This window comes from Chiroxiphia lanceolata, chromosome 7, assembly GCF_009829145.1.
Source record: "Chiroxiphia lanceolata isolate bChiLan1 chromosome 7, bChiLan1.pri, whole genome shotgun sequence".
NCBI classification, from domain to species: Eukaryota; Metazoa; Chordata; class Aves; order Passeriformes; family Pipridae; genus Chiroxiphia; species Chiroxiphia lanceolata.
The window spans coordinates 14,240,685-14,267,996 of record NC_045643.1 but is presented as its reverse complement, the minus strand read 5'-3'; the positions used below and the strand labels follow the sequence as shown (position 1 = coordinate 14,267,996).

Below are 27,312 nucleotides of genomic sequence, written 5' to 3'. Positions count from 1 at the left end.
AATATATCTCCTCCCTGGCTTTTACTTTCTGTCTGCACAAAATGTATACTTCTAATGCTGAGTATGTCTTCTGGACACAGTTCATATTGGATGATCGTTTTCTCAATGTTCTTAAAAAAACAATTTGCAAACTCAGTTTTCTTTGTTGCTCTCTGTAGTTGCAATTACAAACAAGTAATGACTATTCTAAAAAAAGTTTTAAAATTGTATAATTGTCATTTATGTGGGAACTGCCATATCTGTGCATCATCTGCAGTGGTGATAAGAGTCTCTTCAGCTTTTCAGAGAAAATAATTTTTTCTATTTATAGGTTTGGAATGGAAATAACATTTTTCATTATAACACCAGTTAAAATATTTCTGTATTTTTTACTAGGGTGAACCTGATTAGAAATTTGATTTGAGAAATCACAATATGTCAATCAACTTCTCATTGCCAAAACCTGAGGGTTTAAAAAAAAAAAAAAAAGAAAAAAGGCAAAAGCAGCACAGCATCTCTCTGTGGACCCAAGTTCTTTCTCTCACTATAGTCACTGTGCCTCAGGCTGAAAGGAGAAAACTAAAAGTAACCCCAGTTCTGTGTGAATGGGTTTTTTTACCTCACTTATAGTGATTAAATATGAAGAATTTAGCCTGCTTTTATTTTTTATGACTGCAGAAAAACCTTAGTGTTATCTAACAGCTACAATGTTAAACTGACTGACTGTAGCAGGGATAACTATACTTGTGTCTGGGTAACTTAAATTTAAATTTTTAACAGATTTTGAAGACAATTCCAGTTACAAGTCAGAGGAGTATCTGTAGCATCTGCTATCATCAAATCAATTGAAAATGACATTGTTTAAGACTTCTAGTATTTACCAGACTTGGTTCTTCAGTTACTTTACATAGGGGGTAAAACAAGTAAACTCACTTGCTGAAGCTTCTACTCGTGGTCAGTTGCCAAAACAGGGCTGAAATTTATACACTTCACTTCCATATAAACTGGTAATCAGCTGAAAAGCATATAGACATGCACAGTAAGTATTCGAGTGGCTGAGCACAACCTGAAAGGGAATTTGCTTTGAGGTAGTAGATGATGGGCAAAAAATCTGTTCGTTGTCTCTGTAGCATTAACAAGATGAAGCAAACCATGGGAAGGTAGTTTTCATTTTTCCTGAAATTGGGCATAAAATTGCTCAAGAAGATTGAGTAGCTGCTTGAAGTTTTTGAATATAATCCATCACTGATGGGATACTTTTTCTTACTAAATTTTGGGCAAAAGATTATTCTTTTAACATTCTGAAAGTTCTAGAAAATACAGTGTGATAGTAAAGCACCACTTTAAAATTTCTGGCTGAGTCCAGCTTTAGAAAGCAGCTGCTCCTCCTGAGGTTTGATTCTGTGGAATATCTGATATTCAGGATCTTTGGAAAAAAAACCTCAACCAACCAAGAAACTTGGTTTTGGTAATTGAACTGGCGATGAGATGTTCTTCAGAAGAGTAAAAATGTGGATTGAAAGCTTTGTTGCAGGTAAGTGCCTCACAGCTGCATAAATACAGGGCTTTGGTGCAAATAGTTTTTGCAGTCCGTTGACCAGCTATTATATCTGACCAACTGTGTATTTCTGCACTTCTTGTTCAGTGATTTTTTTTGCTTGTGAAAATATTCCAAGAATTAAATTGAATGAACTTGCAGGATTTATCAGTTTTAACCAGTTTATTTCACTAAAAATTTCTTACGCAGTAGAGTGCTAAAGAAACTCAGTATGTTAAATGTTTATAAAAATGTAACTGTGAAGGAAACTCAGTCATATGTTGGACTGCAAGATGGTGATTTAATCACTGGAATCTATGAAAAACTAGATGCCAAAAATAGAAATTGGACAAACACATCTTAATTATTAAAAAAATTAAACTTTAAATGATAGTTTTTCCTAGGGCTGTAATCAGTGCTGCATTGTGTCTAAAAGTAATCAGATGGTACCTTTCTAGAACTGGCACTGTAGCTCAGTATAGAAAATATTGGATGAAATACTGTTGTACCCTTTTGAAACAGAATGGTCCATAGGGATACATTTCTTTACAGTTTGTTTTGTGGCTGTTACTGTGGACCTGGATGTTAGAGCATCCTCCACAATGTGTTACTTACCATGGATCTGCTTTTTAAGTAGTTTCTGCAGTTTCTTCGTCAGCAAAACTTCCAATTCCAGCTCCAGTACTGACAAAGTTACAGCTTTGGTAGAAGACATTTTTTTCTGTAGTGCAAGTGCTTCCTAATTCATGCATAAAAAGCTTCTGCAAGGTATCCAGTAAAAAAAAAGCTTAACCAAGATCTCACTAGATTTATTTGGTGTTCCACCATGTAACTTCAGTTGGTACTATTTTTTTACCTTTTTTTTTCTTCAGTGGGAAGAGGCAAAAAAAAAAAAAAAAAAAAAGAATTGGAAAAATCCTTTCACACATTCTGCACAGACCCTGTGCCCTACTTGTCTGCTCACAGGGTTGCCTTCCTGCTTTCACATCAGTAAGCTTTGTTTTTTCCCGAGCTTTGTGCCCAAACCATCACTGCCTCTCATTTTTTTTCTGGTTTCAGCACAGTAGTTAGCTGTTTTGGCATTTATGAACAAAGGCAGAGATACTCCTCTGTGTTTCTGGTTGCAGGCTCTGCTTTGCCATGCATTTTCTTAAAATAATTTACAAGCTTTAATCTAGAAACCAACCCCAGATCTGTGGGGTCCTGCAGTCAAACAAACCACCAAGAGACAGATGCATTCCTCTGCTTTCACCCTCTCATTAAATCAGCTGCATCTGGGTAGTTCCAGCTGTGCAGAACCAGGGGAAATGATGTCAGAAACACTGCAACTTCTGGCAAATACCAACTTACTCCAGAAAACAGATTTTTTGAAACTTGACAGCAAATGCAAATGTGACCTTGAGTTCTGATGGTTGCTTCGGATTTTAGAAGTTTGTAAGAGGGATGTGTGTGAATGAGGATTTGTGTAGGGAAACTATATTTACAACCATATGTGCAAAACAGAAAAGGCAATAAAGTTTGAAAGAAAGGGGGCATTAAAGGCTTCCTTTCCCCTCCCCAAGTAGAAGTTATCATAGGAGACAGTTGGAAATGTTCCAATATTTGTATCTCAGCTGAAGTTGCAACTTGTATAGCTGAAGTTGCAACTTGTATAGTTTTAGATTTTTTTTTAACATCTTGAATACTTTTATTTCCACAGATCTGTCTATTTTGATCAGAACCACTGAAATAATTTTATATTTTTAATTTCTCTTCTGTGGTTATTTGGCAGTAAGTCAAAGGGGAAGTTACTTGCACAGGGTTAATTAACTTGGAGCAGCTTGTCTTAAAGCCATCAGTCCTGTCAGATTTGAAGACAACCCTGTCAATTTTAATTACTTGCTCTTTTAACATCTTGCTTTCAATACCCTGAAAAGACCCTGCAACTAAGCTTACTGTCAGTGTGTTTCCCCATCTTTCAGTTTAGTCTTTTTTGGGGATGGCTTCTTTGTGACTAAGTTTCTGGGGTAAAAAGGGATTGCTTTTTGTTTGGACACATTTTACGAAGGTTTTTTTCCCATCCTGGATCAAGGATATGTTTATTTGCAGTGTTAATGAACTATCTAGCAGTCACTGGAGTTCTGTGTTAGTCAGGCAAGTATTACCTACACTTTTTACTATATATGGTCTGATGTTATGGCATCTTTCACCTCAACTGTCCTTTCTTTTCAGGTAGCTGTAGCCCACTGGAAGCTTAAAAGTTCATTTTTGGTTTTGCAATGATTGTATATAAAATAATAAGATTCTTTGTGGTTAAATATATGGAATTTTATATTAACTGTAAAGTTAACATAAGCTTTAGATTTATGTAAACTGTAAAGTGGTTACATCATCTGGTGCAAAACAGTAGTGTAGTCAGTTAAAACACCTAAATGGACTATTCAGGGGCTCACAGATTGGTGTGTTTGTTGTCATCTAAAAACCAAAGGCTGAGTGGGCTGTTTGAAATATAGCAACTTACAGTTCAGTGAGCATTTAGTTAAGGTGTATTTTGTCTGTTTGTGGGTTTTTTTGACAACTCAAATAGGAAGGTGGGCTAAACAGGCATGTTTAATGAAAGAGGAAATACAGGGGGTGCTGCAACTTTAAAAAAAATTCAGATTTTGCTATTTCTTAAATGTTCCGTGTATAGAATAAAATACACTTCATTTTACACTTTCTCTTTTCCCTTCAAGTAGTTGTAGATCAGTGCTTACCTCATCCCTCACTTGAATTAACTTTAGATTTCTTGTTGCTTAGAGTTGGCTTAAAGGACTTTATAATGCTGTGCAAAATAATTTTGTCTTAAATTGACATTACAAAGTACTCTTGCACAACTAAATTCAAGCATCTGTTTTTGAATCAGTCAAAAAAAACCCCTTCTGATGCTTGGTTTTCTTTTCCTCCCAGCGGATTGAAAATACGATAGCGCTGGGATTATTTAGAGCCAGAAAATCAAGTTTCAGTGGATTAGAATACTGAATGTTTTACTCTTTACACTGTTGTCAATATTTATCAATTCACAAATCTAAACATTGCCAAGGTTTTAAGTGAGTTGTTCTAGTCAAATTTTAAAGGAGTAGTTTGCCTTTAACGATGTTTACAAGTACTCTGAATGCCTTGATCGCTGTTTCATTTTTATATGGGAGGTGGGGGCAGTAGCCAAAGCTTATATTTCTGAAGGAAGAAACACTGTGAAATAGAGCATGACAGAAAGAACAGAAAAAGGGATGTAAGCATACTTGTTTAGGTTTGTTGAATATCTCTGTGTCTAAGCAATAGTTTAAGCATTCATGAATCCAGGCTGTTCTGTGAGCAGATCATGTACTGATTCCTGTAAGGATACGTGCATTGAGAGAGTTATGCTTGGCTGGCAGGCTACAGACAAGCCAAATGCCTACATTGGTAACAATTGTTTATGATTCCTAGATTGATCAGTCAGGAATGCAAATGAGTTTTTGAAAGAAGTTAGAGTAAATTATTTTTGTGCAAAATTTAAATTTACTTCATTAGTATTTTAACCTGAAAGAGGGGAAGTGGACAAACTACGGTTATGTCGCTGCTAAATATTTTACTCCATTTATTTATAAATTCTTAGAGATTAAATTGCTACACATTTGGTGTGGGGAGAAAAAAGTGCATCTTTGTATTTTTCTCAATATGGCTTTCTCTGTATGTTTACATGCACATAATTAATATTGACAGTAAATATTATCATCTGTAAAAAAATTTATATGCTGTGAAGGCATTAAAACATTAATGGATCATATTTATAGATTACTTTGACTTCTGTACACTTTTCTGCATAAATCACATTAGATTGTGGCCTATTAGATAAGCTTTAGTATTTTTAAACAGTATTAAAAAATATTTTTGCAAATTTACCATTCAGTAGTGCAATGTGAAATAACTGCCTTTATCTCAAAAGATGACTGGGAGGTTCAGCCAAGTTAGGTACAGTGATTGTTTGTGATAGCCTGAAGGCAAATTCACTTTTTTGTATATACAATTTTTAAAAACCCGATGTAATAAAGAGTCCTTTGAGCGCAACTCTTGACTTCTAGCAGAGTGGAAATTGCATATAAAACGCATGGCCTCTCAATTTTATTTTTTTTGTTTAAATCTTCCCCTACTTAGAGTTAATTGCTAAAGGCATCTCAGTGTCTCTGCCCCCAGAACCTGAGCTTAGTGAAGGCCCTTTTTCTCCCCGTTCTTTCCTGCAGGTCAGCACACAGAACATGAAGATGGGTGGGCTTCCTCGTACAACACCGCCCACCCAGAAGCCACCAAGTCCACCGATGTCAGGAAAAGGAACTATTGGGTAAGTGCAGTTATCGAATGGGTAAATGGCTTTGGTGAACAAAAGGGAAAAGAGGGAAGATTCTTTCTTTTTCTGTAGTGTGAGGGTTTTTTTGGTTTTACTATTCACAAAGATCAGGAGGTGTTATAGTTGCATCCTCTTATACTGGTTGTGTCTTGTATGTTTGTGTGCTTCTGCCAGAAGGCAGTGGGCATCATCAGCCTTTCCCAACAGGAACCTTTTTCTCATTGCAGAACACTTACCACTACGTGCTTTAGAATAAAATGTCATTAACTGTGTGGCTTTGGCAGGTGGTGCTAAACAACTGAAAAATGAGTACATGTTCATTAATTAGTTATACTGAGTGTGATGAAAGTACTTTCCTGTTAAGTCTATGAACTTGACTTTGGCCTTTAGCTCACGTTAGTGAGCAGTATGTAGCTGTCTTTTAAAGAACGACCTGCCTTAGGTTTTGTCTGTGTTACCTTAACTCGTTTCCGCGCCGTGCTTCCCGTGTGCAGGCGGCACTCCCCGTACCGCACGCTGGAGCCGGTTCGGCCCCCGGTGGTGCCCAACGACTACGTGCCGAGCCCCACGCGCAACATGGCGCCCTCACAGCAGAGCCCCGTCAGGACGGCCTCCGTCAACCAGAGGAACCGCACCTACAGGTACCCACGGGGGCAGAAATGCTCTGCTAAATGTCCAGTCCATCTGCACCTACCTCTACAGTGAAGCTTCCTCATTCATCACGTGTACTGGGAATGTGATTTGGCACGATGAGAATGGGGGCTCATAAAACCAGAATAATGAATTATGTTACGGTTGTTCACTTAATCCCCCTGTTCACCTTAATTTTAGTGCTATCAGTTACAATACTTAATGAATTACTAAGATTGTGAAGTCTTTCAAGGAGGTAGATCATGATACTATTTTACTAATTGCTTACAAAACTGGGGAAAGGTTTTGTACACATCTTGCCTTCTGCATGTTGAAGGGCTGCACAGTATGCTTGTATGTGACATTTTGAACAGTCTTTGATGTTTATAAGTTGAGTAGCTGAAATTGTAACATAGTATTTTGAGGATATTGATAATTTCAAACACAGAATAAAGCTGAACTGTATTACTAAAGGTTCTGCTAGAAGACTAGCTTTTTCTCTAGGATAATAAGTTTCATGATGTGATAGGTTTAAATACTTCCCTGGAAATCTTTACTTTTTAAACATTGTAAGTACTTGAGAATGGCTAAATAGATGGATTCTAAAGTATAAGAAATGTGAATTTTACTTTATTATCTTACAGTTTCTCATATGAAAGCATATGAATCAGAGTCTAAGCAGTCTACATGTTTTAAAGTTATAGGAAAAAGGTCTGTATTTGCTCCATAGGGATTTAACAATCCTGGAATGATGTGCTTTGAACAAGGTTACAGAAGTGTTTCATTTTTGAGCGAGTTCACTAAGACTAAATGGAAAACCTGTTGTGTTGTAGTCAAAGTGAAGAGTTCTACGAAAATCCAGCTTTATATAGATTTATATCATCCTTGTTTATTTTCTCGTGTTCCCTGTTATTTCTCTGATTTAGTAAGGTGCTATATGAGGGATCTTAGATTTCAGCATGCACAGCAGCATATTCATACCCTGGTGATTTTGGTTTCTTACAGCAGCAGTGGGAGTAGTGGAGGAAGCCACCCAAGTAGTCGGAGCAGCAGTCGAGAGAACAGTGGAAGTGGAAGTGTAGGTGTTCCCATTGCTGTTCCCACACCATCTCCTCCTAGTGTCTATCCAGGTAAATGGAAACTTGCTGTCCCTCTTTCTGACTCAACAGTAACCTTGAGCATTTGCATTTTCCTAAACTCCAAGGAAAGTCTGAGTTCATCGCTATCGATAGTATGAGTTTGAATCAAGTAGTATCTTCTCTGAGAGTGTCTGGTGTGCTGTTATGCTCCTTTTATGTATTAATTTGTTTATCAGAATTTTTTGCCTGACTGCCTGCATGTGACAAGGTAGGACACAGCACCTTTTTCAGTGGGCTGAGGGAAACTTCTCCATTGTCCTTTTAAGCAAATAAATGTTTTTTCGTTGGCTGTTTATGCAGATACATAGAAGCATGTTTTTAGAAAATTAGATTAAATGAGAGGCAGGCACAGAGTAAATCTTTAGTACGTTAATGCAAGCCTGAGTTGTCACAAAGAGATACTTGTTCAGTTTTATGGCCTCAGTCTTTCCAGAAATAGGAAGTGTTATTAGTGTTTCTTTTTCCTTTGCTCAACCTTTTCAGTGAAGAAGAGTGTATAGTTGGCTTGCAGCATGATCTGAAGTACATGATGCTTCTGAAACAAAGAGATGGAAATTTTTTGCTTTCCTCTTTATATTTTCTAATTCATACAAAAGCTAAAGTCAGCCATGCTACTGACTGAAGCATAAATAACAAAATGTAAAGACATCTTTCAAAAGTAATGGCTTTCAATGAAAGGTTCTGAGTTGTTCCCTTCAGATCTGGAAAGTGGATTTGTTTGACCCTCATTTACCATCTACATAGGAATGAGCCTTTCTTTAACAGCTCCATTGTTCTCTCATCTCATGCATTCTAAAATACTGTGAAGCTAATAAATAGCTAACACTGAATAGTCAAAGGCTTTCTCTAATCCTTGCTAACATATCTCCTTATTAACTCCACCTCTTCCTCCTCTCTTCACTTAGCCCCTGCTGGCTCAGCTGGCACTTCTCCCCTTCCTGCTACCTCTGCTCCTGCCCCTACTCCTCCTGCTCCTGCCCCTTCCTCCGCTGCCCCAGATGCTGCTGCTGCTGCAGGAGCTCAGCCCCTTGCTGATGGCTTCACCTCTCCAACTCCCCCCGCTGTTTCTTCCACACCCTCTACAGGTGAGTGTCTGCTCCAGCTGCTGGCAGATGAACCCAGATGTGATCATGATCCAAAGCTTTGCAAAGTTACTTCCGCAGCAGTGATTAATAATTTCTTTAAAAATTTAATTATAACTAGAAAATATCTGCTACTATCCAACAATAAGGTTATGGTAAGGTTATAGTAGACAATTGAAGGTGTGCTAGTTTTATAAACAGCAATCATTTAATTTTGTAATTTGACTATTTTTACAGTTCTATAATTATTTATTAAGTTGTAATTTCTGTTTGCATACTGAGAACCTCATAGAATAATGATGTTTGAAGGGAAACAGCACTGATAGTTCTGGTTTGGATTATTCTCTTTCATTAATGCTATAAATAAAAAGTGCATCTAGCAAAGTATAATTTATATGACTGATCTCTTCAATGCTTTCAAATGACAAGTCTCCCCTCAATGAACTGATAAAAAGGGCAGGTTTTTTGTGTTCAGTATTAGGTAAAATACAAGTTTTTATTATGCAGAATAATATCAAAGCATTTTGTTTTACTGTGTGGTACTTTGTGCATATATTGCAACATCCTTTTTTTAGTGCTGCAGTTTTCGTTTTCTCATGCTGAAGTTGCAGCGTGTAGTAGTTACCAACCACACCACTGTCCTGTATCAGCTTTTGATGAGGAGGTACACCTGCATTGTAAAGATCTCCTTTAGAGAGCCAAATTCATGTGTAGCTACCTGCATACTGTGTTACTTTTCACTGGAGCGGAGGCTGCTCACAAGGGTGTGAAGTGCTTTGTGTGTTTATTAGTGTTCATATCTTTTAGTAAGAATTGCACCAGGTTCCAGAAGCATTCTTGAAATTGCATTTAGTTTAAGGGGCTGTGGCTCATATAAAATTAGAAAACACACTAGAATCCATAACTGTGACTAGAACTTCCTGAAGTGTTTCTAAAGATTTTGGTATCAGAAGATGATCCTGATATCTAAACTACTTTTATGTTTAGAAGATGAGCTGTGGCATATGGGGCCTCAATCAGTTTTCCATTTTTGATGCACTGTCAGTATCCCAGTTCTTAAGCCATGTTGTATCTGTATTTTTAACAAGTCAAAATCAAGCAGAAGTTAATATTTTAATGGCTGTAAACTCACATTCACAATTCCATGAAAGAAATTTCAGGTTACTTACTATTTTTAACATCTTTTGTTTCCCTGTGCTATTAGTGAGATTGCTTGTATGGCTTCTCTGATATAAAATATTTGAAGAAACTGGATAATTCACCATTTATGAGGTTGTAGTTTTTGATCCCTGAAAACCTCTTATCCCTGTTTTTAATCTCCTCCCTTCTCTCCAGTCACCACCAATTTGTACCAGTGCATTAAGGAACATAGGGACAGACACACTGGAGAGATGCATCAGGAAAAATGTGAAAAAGCCCATATACTAGGTGGATTCTTTGTTAGCTGTTCCTCATCTGTAAAAAGTGCATTTTTTAAAATATACTTACCTGTACAAAACAGGAGGAATGTGAACCTCTAGTTCATGCATTTGCTCTTAGAAGCAAGTAAGAGAGCAAGCAAATAAAACTTGTGTTTTTATTTACTGACCTAGTGTAAAGTTTTGCAAAGCAATAAAAACATAGTGGAGAACAATGCAGGTTTTTTAAAAATTGCACATTCCTTTGTTTTGTTTCCCTCTTTGATTCTCTCCTCAACTGCAGTGACCATCCCTTGTTTTCTTGCAAACTCTAAAATTTACTTCTAGGACAAATGGTGGAGACAGAATAGTTTGTGGGGGGTAATAACCCATATGGGTATAATAAATCCAGCTTATATACAGTATAAAATCTAGAGAACTTTATGTGAACACAGAAAATAGCTTGCTTCATTTATTACTTGTTTAGATTCAGGATTAATGACTTGAATACAAGAAGTAATGAAAACAGAGAATAAGTTTTAAAGGACTTGTTTTAATTGACAGCTCCCTGAAAGAGGGCTTTTGAGTATGATTTCATTTATTCCATCCTTTAAGCTGTTTCTAACATTCTCCTCTCCCCAAGATGATCCTCTGCATATCTTCCAAACAGCACTAAGATAGGTAGTATTGTGTTTTTTAGTTCTAGAAAGTAACAGCCATGAATCCTGGACATGGCATACAGTTATTTTTTACATGTATGTTCCTTAATTGCAGGACTCTGAAGTGTTATTTTTTTGCAGGTTTATAAAAAACTGAATTTGCAAGAAGTTATTGTAATCCATTATTTAAAACACATAACTGGGAATAATTTTTTTCCATTCTGAAGTTTTGTAGCTCAGACACCTTTGTATTTTCATACTGGCTTTCGTAAGCAGTGCTGAGGACAGGCAGTTGGGAGAGTTGAACGTGTTGCTGTTGAGACATCCAGTGTCCTGCCAGTCTGGCACCATCCTTCTAGGATGCAGACTGTCTTAAAAGAAAAAAAACCAGAAACCTTTCCAAGCCTTTGAAACTTGAAAGCAGATATAAAAAAGACAGGTATCATTCTTCTCTTTGCTAATACATTTCCCTTTCTAACCTAGGTCACCCAGTTCAGTTCTACAGCATGAACAGGCCAGCATCTCGACACACCCCCCCAACAATAGGGGGCTCTTTGCCATATCGGCGTCCTCCTTCCATCACATCCCAGACAAGCCTTCAGAACCAGATGAACGGAGGACCTTTTTATAACCAGAACCCAGGTAAGAAAGTTTGTCTGCTCTGTTGAATTCAGCAGTGGTGTATGGAATGACCTTCAGGTCTCTGAAATTTTATGTTCTGTCTCCATTGCAGATCTTGCACTTCCAGTGTGTTGCTGGTAGCCGTGCCAAAGCTGCAGTGCAAGTGCAGAGTGTTCAGCTTCCATTACGGCAAACAGCTTAAAACAGTACTGGCTTTGGTGCCAAATAATTTACTTTTGATGTCACAGTCCCTATTAGACAAGCTTTAGTCCTTGACTACACCATGGACCTGCTTTGGTGTGGGATGGGTATTTGAGTTTGGTGATTCTTCATTAATCAGTCTTTATTTTGTGTGCTTTTTTCTTCTGGTTAATGGACATTTCAAGAAATTGCACTTGTTATACAAGGGTGAGCATTAGACACTTTAGAGACATCAGTGGTGTTTGGTGTGGGATGCGAGGGAACTGTGTCATCATCTAACCCCCCAAGGGATGTTATTTTAATGGGCAACCTGCCTTACAGAGCAAGATGAGATATTAACAGCGAGTGGCATGTCCTGTGTGTCAGCATAACATAGCAGCCTTTTATCTGAGGAGTCCTTTGTCCCATGCTTCTGATGAGACATGAAGGTTTTGATACCAGAGTAAGGAAGAGTTTCTCTTTTGACAAAGCTACAGAAAGACGCAGCAAGATTGAATGTTGACTTGCAAGTACTGCAGTGTGTTGGTGTTTTGTGGTGGTTGTGCTGATGAGTTTTGAGGGGGGGGTGTGTGTTCGTTGTTTTTTTTAAAGTCGAGCACTGAACTTGGAATTAGGTCACATGCTACAATCTGCAGTTAAGAGATTTGATCACTTTCAAATATTAGTTTGTGAGCTACTCTGCAGAGGGATATGTGTGCTGAACTTGAGGAGGAAGTGGGTGGTCCTGCTGGGAATGAGGGAGTGGAAGGGGTTATATGACTAAATTGTAGCCCAGTTACCTGAAATATGTGGTATTTTTTAAGCACATTATGTGCATATTGAAGGCTGAAGGGGGGAATAGGCAAGAAGGAAAGAGTAATAGCAATAAAAGAAACCTTTCAGAATTACCTTTGCAATAAAGAGGATTTTGAGTATATCCAGAGAGTTTTTGACAACTGCTGTGCATTTCTGCTTTAGCAAAGGGATAATTCTCTGCAAGCTGCCATGGCATTGTTAATAGGTAATCACAGAAGATGCCAAATAGACTTTAAATAAGTTACATAACCACAATTCAGTCTGTGTACCCAGAAAGAAGATAATGATTATGGTGATTAGTCACTTGAACTGTAAAACACAAACAAAATACTTCAATTATACTGGCATATCTGATACAATATAAATAAGCAGTTTTAGTAAGAGACTTTTTTTAATATACCTAGCAGAATACAGAATTTGTTTGCTTTGCAGTTACACTAAACTAAGTTTTTTTTTGAGTGTACCTTGAAAGGAGAGGATGCTCAAGCACACATAATTGATGAAGACCCTAAGAACAGAGGCACTGTTGTGTCTGTAAGGAGCAAAATTAGTTAGTAACAGGACAGAGACCACAGTTGCTTCTCAGCATTCCTCAAGAGAAGGAGAAAACAGAAACATAAGAGGTGAAAAAGAGACCTTACAACAGGCGTAAGAGTGTGCCAGCTATGGCTTCTTGTTCTTTGTAGGCTGTTTGGCCGTAACACAGTACTGTTATTTCCAGTGCCATTTTTTAGTATGTTGGCATAGTCATGTTTGTTTATTCACTTGTCGTGAGGATGAAAGATACTTCTATTGCCATATTCTTTTGAATGCCACTTCTAAGATAATATAATTTTTCTACTTCATGGTTAGACCTTCTTAGCAACTGAAAAGAAAATATTAAGAAATGCAGACCCTAAATAATCTCAGCATATGTCTGCCCCAAAGCCACTGCTGCCAGCCATACCAGCTAACAAGTGTTTTAACTTTGCAGCCTTAGATACCAGTATCTAAGCAGTATAGAGCTCAGCACAGGCTAAAAACCCTGTTGGGGAAACTGGATAACTACTGAGGTGATGGTGGGCACTACACCCTCTTTGTACAGCTGAATCCTTACCAGGCTGAAGCAACACAGTGGCAGGTGCTCGTAAGCATTTCTGAACTAATTTACAGCAACTGTGTAGTGAATCTATTGGTGATCAGTCAGTATGGAAGGATGGTGGGAGGCAACATTTAAGCTGGTATTTAGCTCATATTTTGAGACAGCAGAGGTACATTAAAGTTATTCTGATGCATTGTATAAACAAGATCATTATTAATAAAATATGATATGATAGTCCGTGCACAATGCACAGACTGAAGTACAAACCAAAGGGTTAAGGTAAACAAGGAATGATATCAGCCAGTGTTAGCATCACAATTTTGATTAAACTATACAACCCAAAGTAAATGAAGGGATTTTTTTGTGCTTGCTTGGAGTGCTTGTCTAAAGTGATTTATTTTTCTCCATGGATAGCCTTGTTATTTCTTTCAAAGAAATATATGTAGTTCACAACCAAAGTACACTGAAGGGACCAGGGAAACTGAAGCTAGTCTCCTACAATAGATATGAATTTTGTGAATCCATATGATGTTGAATAGAGAAACCATTCTGAAATGGAACATTTTTATAGCATATATAATTAAAAAACCAGGGACTTCATAGTTGCACAAGAATGCTGAATTCATGAATATCACTGCTTCTCAGTAGGACTTCAAATTCAAGTTCCCTTTTCTTGCTTTGAAAAAATGCAAGACCAGATCTTTTCCCAGGTACTGTGGTTACACTTGAAAAAGTAAATACTCTCAGAGGTCATGTCATTCAAGTCAAAGAAACTGTAATCAGAAATGTATTTCAGTTTTTCTCAAGAGATATCAATTAGATGGTGAGATAATGGAACTTGCATTGTATGGAGATACAAGGATATTTTTGCAACAAAAAAGGGTGGTTGCTGTTGATTTTTATTGTTTATGGTGTGTGGTTGTGAAAGGAATGTCAGTGTGAGTGGCAGAGGAAATTCAAAGTTTCAGACAGTGATTACTGGAACAAGCAAAGAGAAGAAATTTTGAGACATGACTTGTAAATGCCGTGTAGTTTTCTCTTGCTATGATGATGTGAGTTAATTCTGAAAAATACTAGATCATACCTGGCAATTTTCTTACCAGCTCTAGAATTAGTCTGAAATTTATTTAGTTCTGTCTTATGTAGTGGTACATGAAGTGTAGGCCTTTTTCCCTTCATCCTTCTGGACATGATTAAATGTTTTTTGTATGCCACATACTAACAAGAAAATTGTTTATTTGTGCTTTCTGAAAAATAATCTCGCAGCTTGCTTAAAGAATATTACTGCATTACTCAAAGTGATATTAAACCAAGATAAAACTAGTTAGCTGATTTTTTTTTTTACCAGATAACTGAAACTTCTATTCTGGGCTTAAACCACAGTTCAGTGTTACAACATGTGCAGCTGGCTGAGAGTATCTTCTTTAATTGTGAATTCACATATACTGTACAAAGACAGCTCTTCTGGTACTACTAAAAGGGCTGTTCAGAGTTCAGTGCAGTGGTCTGTGAAGTCAGGTGGAAAGGAAATGAGGCAGCACATCTGGAATAGGCCCTGTGGTTTGGCAGCAGCATGGTGTGCTCTGTTCGGCCAATAAGATCAGAAGTGTTGTGTCTTTCAGATAGTCACAGTTCTCAAAAGGCATCTTTTTCTGTTTTGTCTAAAATAACTGCCTTATTTGATGGGATTTTTTTGGCCTACGTTTTGGGGGAAAAAAGAGCTATATTCATTTTCATTACTAGGGATTTGTGGATGCTGTTAGTCACCTCTATAAATATCAATTAGGTCTGAAAGGGGGAGGATTATAGGGAAAGAGTCCTCTTGATAAATTTGTCAGGTCTGTTCATAAAGTGCTATATTCTCTAGGAATAAACTTCAGCTTAAGGGAATCTCACAGTCAAGTCAAAAAAATATTTCAGCATGGATTCTTAATGGTATGAAAAAGATCTGGGTTGGAAATTTTAAAAATAGAGAAATAGCCTTGAAGAAAGGATTAGGAATATGCTTAAAGCACCGGGGCCATTTTTCTTTGAATGTCAGTCTCTTTATCTCAGCTTCTTAGCAGCCTGCTACACTGTCTGATTGGTGATAATGTCTACTTTCCTGTTTGCTGCTTTGTTGTGTTTCTAACTGAATGCCTCTCTTTTTAATTTCTGTGGCAGCATCCCTTGCTCCTCCTCCCCCCTCCATCCTACAGGTAACTCCACAGTTACCACTAATGGGATTTGTGGCCAGAGTTCAAGAAAACAGTAAGTTTGCTGCTCCATTGTGCTATGTTTTATTACTGGATGTGGCTTTTGCATTGAGTTGATGAAAGATTTGACTGTATATAGCCAGAATTCTGCCTTCTCTACTGCCTTTGCAAGTTTGTCTGAAATTGTGAAGGGTGGGAAAAGGAAGTAATTTTGTTGGAGGTACCTCGTCCTTCCTTCTCTGAATTTTATTGTCTCTAGTGTATTTTCCACAAGTTGTAACTGTTGGTCCCAGTGCAACTAATTGGAATAGGGAGTATCACTTCAACCCACTACCATGGTTATAGAGACATTTTCATGGTTGTACTATTGCTTATTTTCAGTTTCAGATACTCCTCCCCCACCACCGCCTGTGGATGAGGCAGTGTTTGATGAGTCTCCACCTCCACCCCCACCTCCAGAGGATTATGAAGAGGAGGATGCAGCCGTGGTGGAGTACAGTGATCCATATGCTGAGGAGGATCCTCCTTGGGCACCAAGGACATACTTAGAAAAGGGTAGGTTTAGAGCTAGTAGAGACAGTAGGGTTGTGTTTGTAACAACGTTTTTTATGAGCTCCTGTCATCCTGCTTTTGGACATGGAGTATGCCCAGACTCCTTCATAGCCAGTATTTGGTATTGTGGTAGAGGTGCTCCTCCAAATGGCAACTTATAAAAGAATGAAAGTTAAGCCACTCCTCCGAGTCTGACTCTTCTACCCTTTTCCCCAAAGGGAAGGTGATGACTAGCAGGCTAACTACATATTTTTTTACTTCCTTTATAACCTATCTTTCACTTAATCCTGATAATCATACTCATATGAGGTCAAAAGTGAATCAGTCAGTGCTGTGATTGTGTTTGGGGCTCTGGAAGCTGCAATGCTGCATCAGTGTGGGGCTGTGCTAAGCTAGAAGACACTGCATCTGTGTGGGACTGACTAACTGAGGCACTGCTGCATGGCTGCATCTCAGTGTCTTCCCCTTCTGAAGCAGGCATGTGGAAACATGATGGAGTAAAACTACAGGGAAAAAAACCTGAGTAGGTAGATGGGGCACTTGAGTATGAAAAGATCTACTGCCTGGTGTGTGTTCTCCTCTGAAACAGGATCGTGGTGCTTCTTACTAAAGGGTGATATAAACTCTAATGTCACAAAGCAACCAGGCATCTCACCTGACTGTTAGACCCATTCACGCTGCATCGGGTGGGGGGCATCAAGAATGCCACAAAGATAAACCCAGTGCAGGACATGAGGGGAGGGTGGAAAAGAGATAGAAGAGGCACTTTCTGCCAACTCTAGCTTGAAGAAGATGCTACTATTCCTGAGGGAGATGGAGGAATATGTGGGAGTTTTTTTGTTACTCCTCAACCCCATCTAGCTTGTGTGTTTCATGCAAGGAGTACCCAGGCTTTGCTGATAAGCTAAGGCTATGTCAGACAAAGTGGCTGACTTGCAGGGTGTTTACATGACTTGCTTTATCTACTGACCTCTCCACACCCCTGATTGGCAGAAAGTGTTACTGTTATTCTGTTGATGCACACAGGTTCTTTCATTAAAAGTTGTTTCAGTTTATTGTGGTCGGGGAAGCTTTTTTCCCTGAGGGAGGATGAGGGAAAAATGCTATCTCATAGTCATAGGACTCTTTTTGCTGTGCAGTTTGGAGGGTATTCCTAAGTATTGATTTAGTTACCTGGCTTCAGAAAATCAGGTTTTGGAGTGCGGTGGGATTCCTGATGTTGGATTTCTTTTTTTGGAGGAAGATGGCAAATCTTTTTCAAGTTGAGACCAGTACAGGTCATTTCAGCAAGTACTGGATGTACTACGTTACTTAATGAACTCCTCCTTATCGGGCAGTTCTGAGAATGGACAGTATCTGCTCAGTTGCATTGTGGATGATATATTTTGGACTGGATGAAGATTATAGGTATATTACTATTTGATAGGAGAGTAAGTCTCAAGGTTTTTTCCTGCGTTTTTCTGGCATAAGATACTCTTTAGCCCAGTTCTACATTTGTATCACTATCTTTGTTAGGTTTCTGTTATTCTTGCCACCTGACCCTCGCACATCTCCAGTGGCATTTCAACTGGGAGCAAAAGAGAAATAAGAGGATCCTAGTGTGTGCAATGCCTGTTTATAGTTTCTCATACTAATGCAAGGGATGGGGGTGTGTGTGTGTGTACACATGGTCTGGGAAAACATCTTTCTATTTGAAGAAGTAATGACATTTGAATGATAGGATATTCTGTTACACTTTTCTGTGTGACTTCTATGAGGTTGTGAACTATAATAGTTTATATAGGTGCATATGTGCACAGATCTGTTACCTCTCAGCAGGCAGTCCAGGCACTTTAGTTTGATATTTACAAGGAAAAGCATATGGGATAGCAAAACTGTATAGGGGAGTCTTTAAAGATAAGCTGGAGAAAGTCAGGCTTTTAGTCAGAACATTGTTTTTGTGGAGAGAAAAAGCATAGGAAGCCGAACATTGTCTCGTATTGGTGCAGTCATCCATGCAAAAACTTGAGATTTGACTGCTTTGCTGAAGTTTGGAGAGAAGTGCTTGGCTGTGAGTTTTTTGTAGCAAGCTTTGAAGCTTTAAAGTTAATGAAAAGCCCCATGCTAAAAGAAGACTTTTATACTCAAAGAATGCGTATGCTTATCCTGCTGGGAATTATAATGCTTTATCTTCTGCAAAATAATTTATCCTGTGGCAACTTCTTAAATAGTATTCTGTTCCACATGATTCAAAGCAGACAAAATGGATGGAAGTAAGTGGCTGTTCCAACATATTTACCCCCAGTAGGTAGAGCAGCAATTCCTAGGATTTGTACTTGTTCTTTTGATATGACTGTTCTCTTATTTAAGTTCACATGAAAGCACTTCGAACAGGATTAGGGTAGATGACCTTTGCCATAGAAGCTGGGACACCAAGGAGGTGTCAAATACTGGGGGTTGGTGCATATTGAAGTGGGATTCAGTATGACCCTGTTCTGTAAAGGGTCAAGCAGTGTGGGGAGGTACCTTTAACATTAAGATATGCTCTAGCTTACAGCTGAGAAGGAAGTGAATAGCAGATCCATTTCGATGGAGAAATTCTTAGGTAGGATATAGTTACTGGGGATGTTGAACTTGAGGACAGCACCACATGACTATAACAGCAACAGCCAACCTGCAGTGTCCAGGGACACGCACTGCAGTTTTCCATTGAGCTCTGTGTCTGGATGTGTGGCTTGAAAAGGTAAGAAAATCATCTGACTTTGCAAATCAGATGAATGGAAATGGGTATCCAGAAGGAAATTTGTTCTCATACCACATAGAGAAAATGTGTGGTCACAGCTGCCAGATTTCAGTTGGGTAACCAGCCTGGCCTATGTTTGTGGTCAGTTTGATGCAACAGAGTTCAGCCAAACTCTGTGTAATGATTGGAGAACCAAAGATCACTGATTGGAAGAATATCAACTTAAATGAGTAATTCTGTTTTTCATAACTGCGTTGAAACGTGTTCAGATAGAAACGAGAAGAGGCTCTGGCTCAGGCTCACAGGGAAGGATGCCACCTCCTGAGTCACTATTGTTGCTTCCTGTCTCATCTGGAGCCTTTTTTTGCAATACTGGCCTGGACTCCAGGTAACTCATGGCATGTGACAAACTCACAGCTTGAACTGGTGGGACTACAGACAGAAGGATTAAACAGCCTTTTAGAGAGAGGAGTGTTGCCAGTACAAAAATAACATGCTGGAGGAAGCAATGGTGATGTAAAAACAAAGCCACGCTTCAGGTAATGTTATTAGAGGCTTGACAAGAGGCAAATTTTCTTCACAAACTTAAGGAAGAGTTTCCTTCTTGTGAGCATGAAATAATGAATCCATTCAGTATCAGAAGGGACTAGAGTATACTCAAATGTGAGAAAGAAAGGAATTGGAAGTTACCATGATCCTTGGATTATTATTATCAAAAGAATGAAGAAAAATAGCACAGTGACTCCAGGAAGACATTTTAAAATTAACAGTTGAAAAGGAATTTTGAAGGACTATAATTGAACAGAGTACATGTTCATACAGCAACTTCTGTTTTTCAAGCTAAAAATTTACTCATTTCTTCATTTGTGTTTTCTTTGCTCAGAATTATAGGTCTAAAAGTAATTAGAATGAGTTACTTAACAACTGCTGGCATGAGTGTAGAGCCAACAACATATGTTTTTTAAATATGCTCTAGTCAAATAATATATAAAAAAAAAATCTCTGTTCATACTCTGATTCTCCATCAGAATTGATTTCTATAATCTCAGGTTTCCCTAGTAAATATTTGAGTTGATTCCTTTTCTCCCTCAGAAGGAAATGACCTCTTTTCTTTTGGAAAGAACGATGAGTTTAATAGGACTCTTGGATAATGTGCTTATGAACACATGCTGTTAATTTTTAATCCTTGCTTTAGTTTATAGAGTATCTTCCTGTCTATCCCCAGTACCAGATTTTAGGATCCCTATCCAACATCTTTTTTTTTTTTTTTTTCAATGGCAGCACTGTATATTTCATTGCCAAGTGCTCAAAGCAGTGATTGATGCTATTTGTTAAAGTACTTAGAGTCTGGCTTAGCTCATTTTCTCTATGGAACACATAATGATAGGACTGAGAACAGAAGAACATATCGAGTTGATGTCTATTTTCTGCCATATCAGGACAATGTTTTATTTAATATTTGCCAGTGCTTTGTCCAATTTCTTTGACTTTCCTAACAACTTTTGTGCCTTCAGTAAGATATTTTGCAGCTGTAAGAAAATGTCCTGATATAGTATGTGTACATTTGGTTTCCACCTTTTTGGTTGCTCCTAACAGGATTCACCCACCATGGTGCTGTATACTCTGGGAGTGGCTGCTGGCCATTGAGACTGCATGCATGCATTTTAGAGATCTAAATGTGGAAGTAGCTAAGGTAGATGGAAGTCTGGGACATCAGCCTTGGCTCATTCTTACTGTGATCTGCTATACTCCTTCTTCCATGTTTTCCAGGTCTTAGTTGTGCTGAGATCTGTTTTAGCACATATATCTAATACATGAATCTTGGAGTGGTCACAGCCATGGGGAGTTACATTCACCTCCTTGTATCATTCGACACAAAAAGGTTTTCATACATCAGAGGAAGTTGTAAACTTCCTCTGGTGGGTCTGGAAACAGTAGGAATAGAAGAATTAAAGGCTCATGTGCTTCAAAGCATGAGCTCTTACAAAAGGCTTTGGAAGAAACTGTCCCTCTCAGCAGGTCATTCTACACCCATACTGGGGGGGCAGTGGAGCTCTCTGAGATTGCCTGAACGAGGTAGGGTGATTTGATTTCCCTCCTCCTCCCTGTACCTCTCCTCACAGTCATGCTCTGTTCTTTCCTAGTGGTGGCGATCTATGACTACACCAAGGACAAAGAAGATGAGCTCTCATTTCAGGAAGGTGCCATCATTTACGTCATCAAGAAAAATGATGATGGCTGGTATGAGGGGGTCATGAATGGAGTGACGGGGCTCTTCCCAGGGAACTATGTGGAGTCGATCATGCATTACTCAGAGTGAAGACTAGAGGACAGAACACTGCATCTCCTGCTGCAGGAGCTGTCAGGGCTTCCCACATCTCCACCAGCCGCTGGGGCCCTATCCAGTATAACTGAATGAAGGATAATTGTAACAACCACTCTTTGGGTTTGGTTTGGTTTTTTTTTTCCTTTTTTCCCCCTCATTATGAAACAATAGTGATTTGAGTTCTTTGAACAAATGGCTCTTCCAGCGGGCCAGCAGAGGCTATCCTGAGCCATCTGACTTTGAATTAAGCTGACCCATTCAGATGTAACAAACTTGTTGAGTAGCTGATACTTCACTCGAATTCTGACTTCTTCTGACAGGCCTTGGGATCTGTCTCAGGAATCCTGTGTGCCCCCATGGTACTACCACTGGCAACAATGCCTGGCACTGGGGATGTCCTGGATGCTTGTGGTGAAGGTTACTGGCCAGTGGACATCCCTCCTGTTTCTACACTACACTCCTGTGCAGCTGGAAGAACAGTCATGTGCTAGCAAACACTGGGATTTCTGCACAGAGACGTTTCTGTAACTGACTTCCAGATAGCTGGATAAATCTTTAGCGTAAACACTTCTGCAGCTGCTCGGCACACGTAGGCTGACGCAGGGGCACACAGAGCTGGCTTTCATTCACTCACCTTTCAGTTCAGACAATTAAGATGGCTGCAGCCCAGAGGACCCCCACCCCCGTTTCCTCATCTTTTGAATGCCACATATTTGTTTTGTGTTCTGCACTGATGTAAATGTGCTCCTCTCCACAGCGAGCTCCTTGCCATGGTTGCTGCCAGTTCAAACAGAACTCACAGATGCTGTTGAGGGTGAAGGTGAAACAAAGTTTACAGGTCCTCCTGGGGTCTGAGAATAACCTCTAGGGGGTGTGGTCCAAGGTTCAAATCTACTCATGCCTGCTTGCACTAGAGAAACTTGCCCCCAACTTTAGTCTTATGCACAATATAATCTTAAAAATCCAATCAGGTATTGTAAGTTGGCTATTTTGTACTTGATGACTAGATTTGCATATGTACTGTGAGAGCCCTGTGCAGAGGCAGGACAAACGGCAATTGTCGTCTTCATGTCTGTTGCCAAAATCTCTTCAGTGGAAGTAAAAAGGGCTGTTGTGTGTACTGGTTTCCCATGGAAATCCAAGCAGTAACTAGCAGTAGTTCTAGCTCTTCCCCTAGCCCTCTCCATTGTTTATATTATAATAGATATTTTGAGATGTACTGGTGGCTTGGGGTGGAGTAATACCAATTTGAAGGCTCTGTAGCCCCTTGTGATAATACTTGGCTTTTTAATCTAGTCTCAGTTAAAAATTCTGCTCTGTGATTGTACACAGCAGGTCACTGTAAGTGATGGCTGTACTATCTGCCTAAGGGAAGGTCTAAGTGTTACCTTTGGGTAAATATCATGCATTAACTGATTAAATTTCCTGTTGAGTCTTGTTAGCCTGCAGATTGAGCTGATCCTGTATTGTGAGAGCCTCCTGGGCCAGGGCATCTTCCTGGGCGACTTTTGACTGTCACCTGGCCGAGTTCCAGCTGGTACCAACAGTAGCTTCTCCAAGGTGAGACAATGCTGCACCTGTCCTGGAGAGGCCTGTATGTAAAGCAGAGCAGTGCACAAGAGAGTGCCACCAGGGCTGGGTTTGTGATGGTACTGGCAACAGGTAATACCAGTCCCTTGCTTGGTAATTGGTGCAATACCAGGATGGAGGTGCAGGTTTGGTGCAAACCTGGGCAGGGAGGTATCATAGCTGCTCGAGGGGGAAGAGTGAGAAAAAAGATAGGTGAGGTGTGTTTGCAGGACACGGAGGAACGTGATCACCCGCTGTGAGCTTGTGCAAGGTGACAGCACGCAAGAAACTAGTTTGGTTGGAGTCTGCAGGAGGGACAACTTTGAAGAAACTGGTATGCAGATAGAGGTTACTTTCTCCCCTGCTCAATCCACATGTAACCTAAGCACTGTTGTCTTCTTTCTGGAAGCTAACCACATTATTGTTTGGGTGTGTTTGCCAGAACAGATACCCTTATGCCTTTTTCCTTGTGAAAACTTGTCTTTCAGCAAGACTGGGAGAAGCAGCCATGTTCAGTTCCCTCAGCCCATCATTTCTCTTGCAGCAAGCCCAGAACCACTGGTTGTGTAGTCACTGGAATGACTGTTTCTACACTTTTGGCACAGGGAGGCACTGGGAGGTGCTTGCAGCCAGAGTAATTGAACAGCAGCATTAACAAGCCTTTGGTGCTTACAGGTTGGCTGTGTTTACCAGGTCTGTCAGAGCTTTCCTGGCTTCTCTTGCCTTAGGTATGTTTATGGCAAGGACTGAGCCCACAATGCTCAAATGCATCGTTAGGGCAGCTCAGTGAGTTACTGAGTGAGAGCTGAGCCCCTGTGCCCGTGCACCCACACTCCAGCTGGCAGGTCATGGGTTAGTGAAACATGTCTTTAACGCAGTCTGTGTAAGAGTGAGTGCTTGAACTCTTCTGGCAGGTGGGTGGGGATAGCGTGTGATACACACCCATATCCTTAATCCTCATTCAGCTGGTTTTTCATCTTGCAAGTTTTCTGTGTTGTGAGAGCAGAGCAGTGTGAGCTGAGCACTTGCCAGAGCCCAGCACAGAAGATGAGGCTGCAGAACCGTGAAGGTGGAATGTGTGACATTCCTTGAAGGACTGGTTTTGGTCTGATGGGCCAGGGGTTAGTTTGGTCCCTGCTGATAGCATGTGGAATTGTTTATCCTGCAAGAACTGCTGTGGATGGAATTTCTGGTTCACCAACTGCTGATTTTATGCTTTCTTATGCATTCTTACTAATGTAAAGAAATTTGTTGAGTTTTATGCATATTTTTATTTTGTACAGATTTTAATTCTGTGGCTTCTTTGGGGATGATGTGATATAATGGTCATAGACCAGGCCAAGGTAAACAGGCTTTGTATATTAATGTTACATAGATTGCATGCTAGTAAAGTCTGTGAGGGTTGTGTTTCCAGTTTTGTCCCCTGTACTTCTCCTTGTCCAAAATCTTCTCTCCCCCACCCCTTTTTAATTTACAGGTTTAACTTAAAAGGGGCTGGCAACTGGGGTTGGGGTGGGGGAGAAACACCTCAGTATTTTAAATAGGTGCACAGCATCTCTTCACTGCTGCGTTCTGCTACCGCACCTGAAGGTGTTCAGCATGACAGGCTGTTGAAGCAGGATTGTGTAGGCATGAGAGGTGGGGGAAAGAGATGCTACAGCATAGCCCAAAGAGTGCTGTATGGCCAAAATGAATATGTTTCTCCCTTTGTGAGAACTGCCTTAGCCCAGCCAGCTGTTTTCATTGTGCACAGAAATTGTTCAGCATTCTCTAGGGGTGTATTTTGCCTTGGTTTGCTGTATTAGAGGTTTCTTCCTTCCTCTTGGCCCCAGGGACAAAGCTGTTAATTACAGCTGCCTCTCCATCATGTGCCTGCATGAGGGGAAGTTTGACTGAGTCTGTCCACATCTAGTGCCGAAGCAGGTTAATTTTGGTGCCTTCTTTCCAGCCTAAGAGAGATGGCTGAGGTTGCATGTGTCTCACCCAATTTTTCCCCCTCATCTTGTTTTTTTTGTTTTTTCTCTGTCACTGGTTAGAGCAGAGGGCTGAGAGGGGCAGGAGAGGCAAGCAGCCAATTTTATGCTTGAGCATCCGGAGAGCGTGTCCATGCACACTGGCTCGAGTAGGCACCAGAGAGCTGAAGCAATGCCTAAACACTTGCTGGTCTCACTGGTGAGACACAGGCAGATACTGCTGCACTGAAGAGCTACTGCTCTCACTAGAGGTGTGGCATGGCCCCAAGGTAGATGACAGTTTGGTGTGTGTTACCAGGAGGCTGAATTCATGTTCCTGGAATTCAGCTTGTCCTTGCAGTTAGTTGGGTTAGTTGTTCCTGAAAGTGGCTGGAGATTGCTGCTGATGTGACCTACAGGTCCTGTGGTCTGTGGCTGGGGTGGCTTACCCATGGGTGCCAGAAAGGCTTACACCCAGGTAGTTCTAGCTAGAGCAATTTGTTCTCCTTTCACAGCTGCTGGGCATTTTCTTTCTTTGCTGCTGAAGGTTTTTGGTGACAGCCAAAGTTGACATTGGCAGTGATTGATTCAGCTTCTGAGAAGAGCCACTTTTATCCAGGGTGTTTCAGTTGATCATGAGAAGAAAGCCACGCAGCAGCAGGACTGATGAACCTTTTCTGGCAGAGGGTGGGCTGCCTGCCTGCTGTGTGTGTGCATGTTGATGCCTAGAGGTGGAGGAAGGTTGTGCACCAACATTTTTGTGCTTCTGTGGTGTCTCCCACCTGTGCTTGATGGTGACAGGAAGAGCTCAGCACTAGCCACTTCTACCACGTCTTAGCAAACGCTGCTGGAAATGAGCTTGCTTTTTTATTAGTTATGTCTGTGGGCTCCAGGCATAAAGCAAAACTCATGTTTTCCTTTCTGATAAGGATAGAACTTTATGTGGGTTAGTAAACTGGGAGCATTTACAGGGCTTCTCCTCCTTGGAGTTGGGACAGGACATTTTGTAAAACAGGCGGTGTCTGTATTCTCTGCAGGCCAACTTTTTGGAAGCTGCTAGAGGATGCTGGTGAAGAGACCATGGTGCTGTGGCTTTATTAGGAGCAGTACTTGTATTCAGAATATAGAAAGTCACTGAAAAAGGACTGCAGCATTTTAGGCAGCATTACAAACACCATGTAGAGACTTCAGTTCCCACGTTGGCAACTGTGGCAGTGGAATACCTACAGCACTGTTGCATTCACTAAGGCAAGTATTTACAACACTAATCTCAAGAGAAGATAGTGGTGGAAACTGAGCATTAGGTAGATGATGGGCTACAGCTTATAGGGTGCCACTTACAAGAATCTACTGTGCTTACAGGTCTATTCACCTTCCCCGTCTTTTGGCATCTCCCAGTATTTGGTGCTGCAACATTATTACACAGAGGTCAGAACAGTACCAGAATGGAACATGTGGTTTGGGGTTTTTTTGCCCCCTATAGCTAAAGTCAGTGTGTAGTAACAATCCCAGTGATCTACTTCTGATTCTAAAACTCCAAGAATAGTGGGATCCCCCACCTCATGTCCTTTGGGAGGTTGCTGAAAGCTTGGTGCAGCCAAGGTTTGACAACTGCTATAAGAAAGAGTAATTCGCAGACCACGGTGTTCTGCTGCTTTCATCCAAAAAAAATCCCCACCCATGTGTTTTGTTCAATCTCCTACCCATGCAGGAAGAGTTTGTTTCTTTGGTACTCTAAATATACTAATTTTATTAGCACCTGTGCTTATAAGCAAGATGTGTTAGGAAACAGTGAAGGCAGCAGCAGCCTAATGTCCAGAGGTCAGCCTACAGCCAGCAACCTGCTGAACAGATACGGTGACCCTGCTGAAATGTGTGCAGTACGTTTGTTCCAGTTTCTCGTAACACCTCAGAAGAATCCTACCACTACTGACTGACAGGAAGAGCTGTGTACAAATTCATTTCCATTACAGCGCCTTGGTAAAGTGCTGATATGTCTGAGATTTTTTGGTAAAGAACAAGTGCTTTTCACATTTGAAAAAAATGTCTTTTGCAACTTGCATGGACAAACAGTTTCTATGAATTCTCTGGAGATGTCAGTGTCTCACATGGATTTTGTCCATGCACTTTTTTTGAAAGCAGATACCCCCTTTGGTTTGCAGTCAGAGGAGTATCACGCTGTGCTTTTGCTTTTGGTACTGCTGATGCAGTGGATGAGTGCAGAGCCCACTGTAAATGACCAAGCCCATAGGACTCTGGGGAGCTGTATGCCACCAGTAACATTTTATTGTGTGTGCCATTTGAACCACCTTCCAGTGAGTGCAAAACCCAATTTTTAAATTTTTTTAATTGTACTTGGAATTAACTGTTGCTGTGTACTAAACCCTCTTGTTACGAGCCCTAAATAAAAGGAACAAAGCACACCCCATGTGTTCTGTGAGCGTGCCACAGCTGTGTGACATTCCTTGTCTTTGTCTACAGACTTTTCAACACACTAGGGACAGGGAGAGTGGCTTATTTGTGCAGGAGG

At 40.1% G+C, this 27,312-nt stretch overlaps 1 protein-coding gene across 27 annotated transcripts in view; it reads left to right on the top strand.

The window, feature by feature from the left end:
• ABI2 (abl interactor 2) overlaps positions 1-27,210 on the top strand; it is a 68,578-nt gene extending 41,368 nt beyond the window's left edge. For 6 of the 27 annotated variants that reach the window (XM_032692994.1, XM_032692979.1, XM_032692983.1 and 3 more), the window contains 8 exons: positions 5,758-5,855; positions 6,356-6,502; positions 7,497-7,621; positions 8,536-8,715; positions 11,252-11,410; positions 15,630-15,716; positions 16,043-16,216; positions 21,080-27,210. In XM_032692994.1, coding sequence (XP_032548885.1) covers positions 5,758-5,855; positions 6,356-6,502; positions 7,497-7,621; positions 8,536-8,715; positions 11,252-11,410; positions 15,630-15,716; positions 16,043-16,216; positions 21,080-21,255 — 1,146 coding nt within the window. In that variant the 3' untranslated portion in view covers positions 21,256-27,210. The remainder of the gene's footprint in view (positions 1-5,757; positions 5,856-6,355; positions 6,503-7,496; positions 7,622-8,535; positions 8,716-11,251; positions 11,411-15,629; positions 15,717-16,042; positions 16,217-21,079) is intronic. The other 21 variants (XM_032693006.1, XM_032692989.1, XM_032692995.1 and 18 more) reach the window with 7 other exon arrangements.
• The last annotated feature ends 102 nt before the right edge of the window (positions 27,211-27,312 follow it).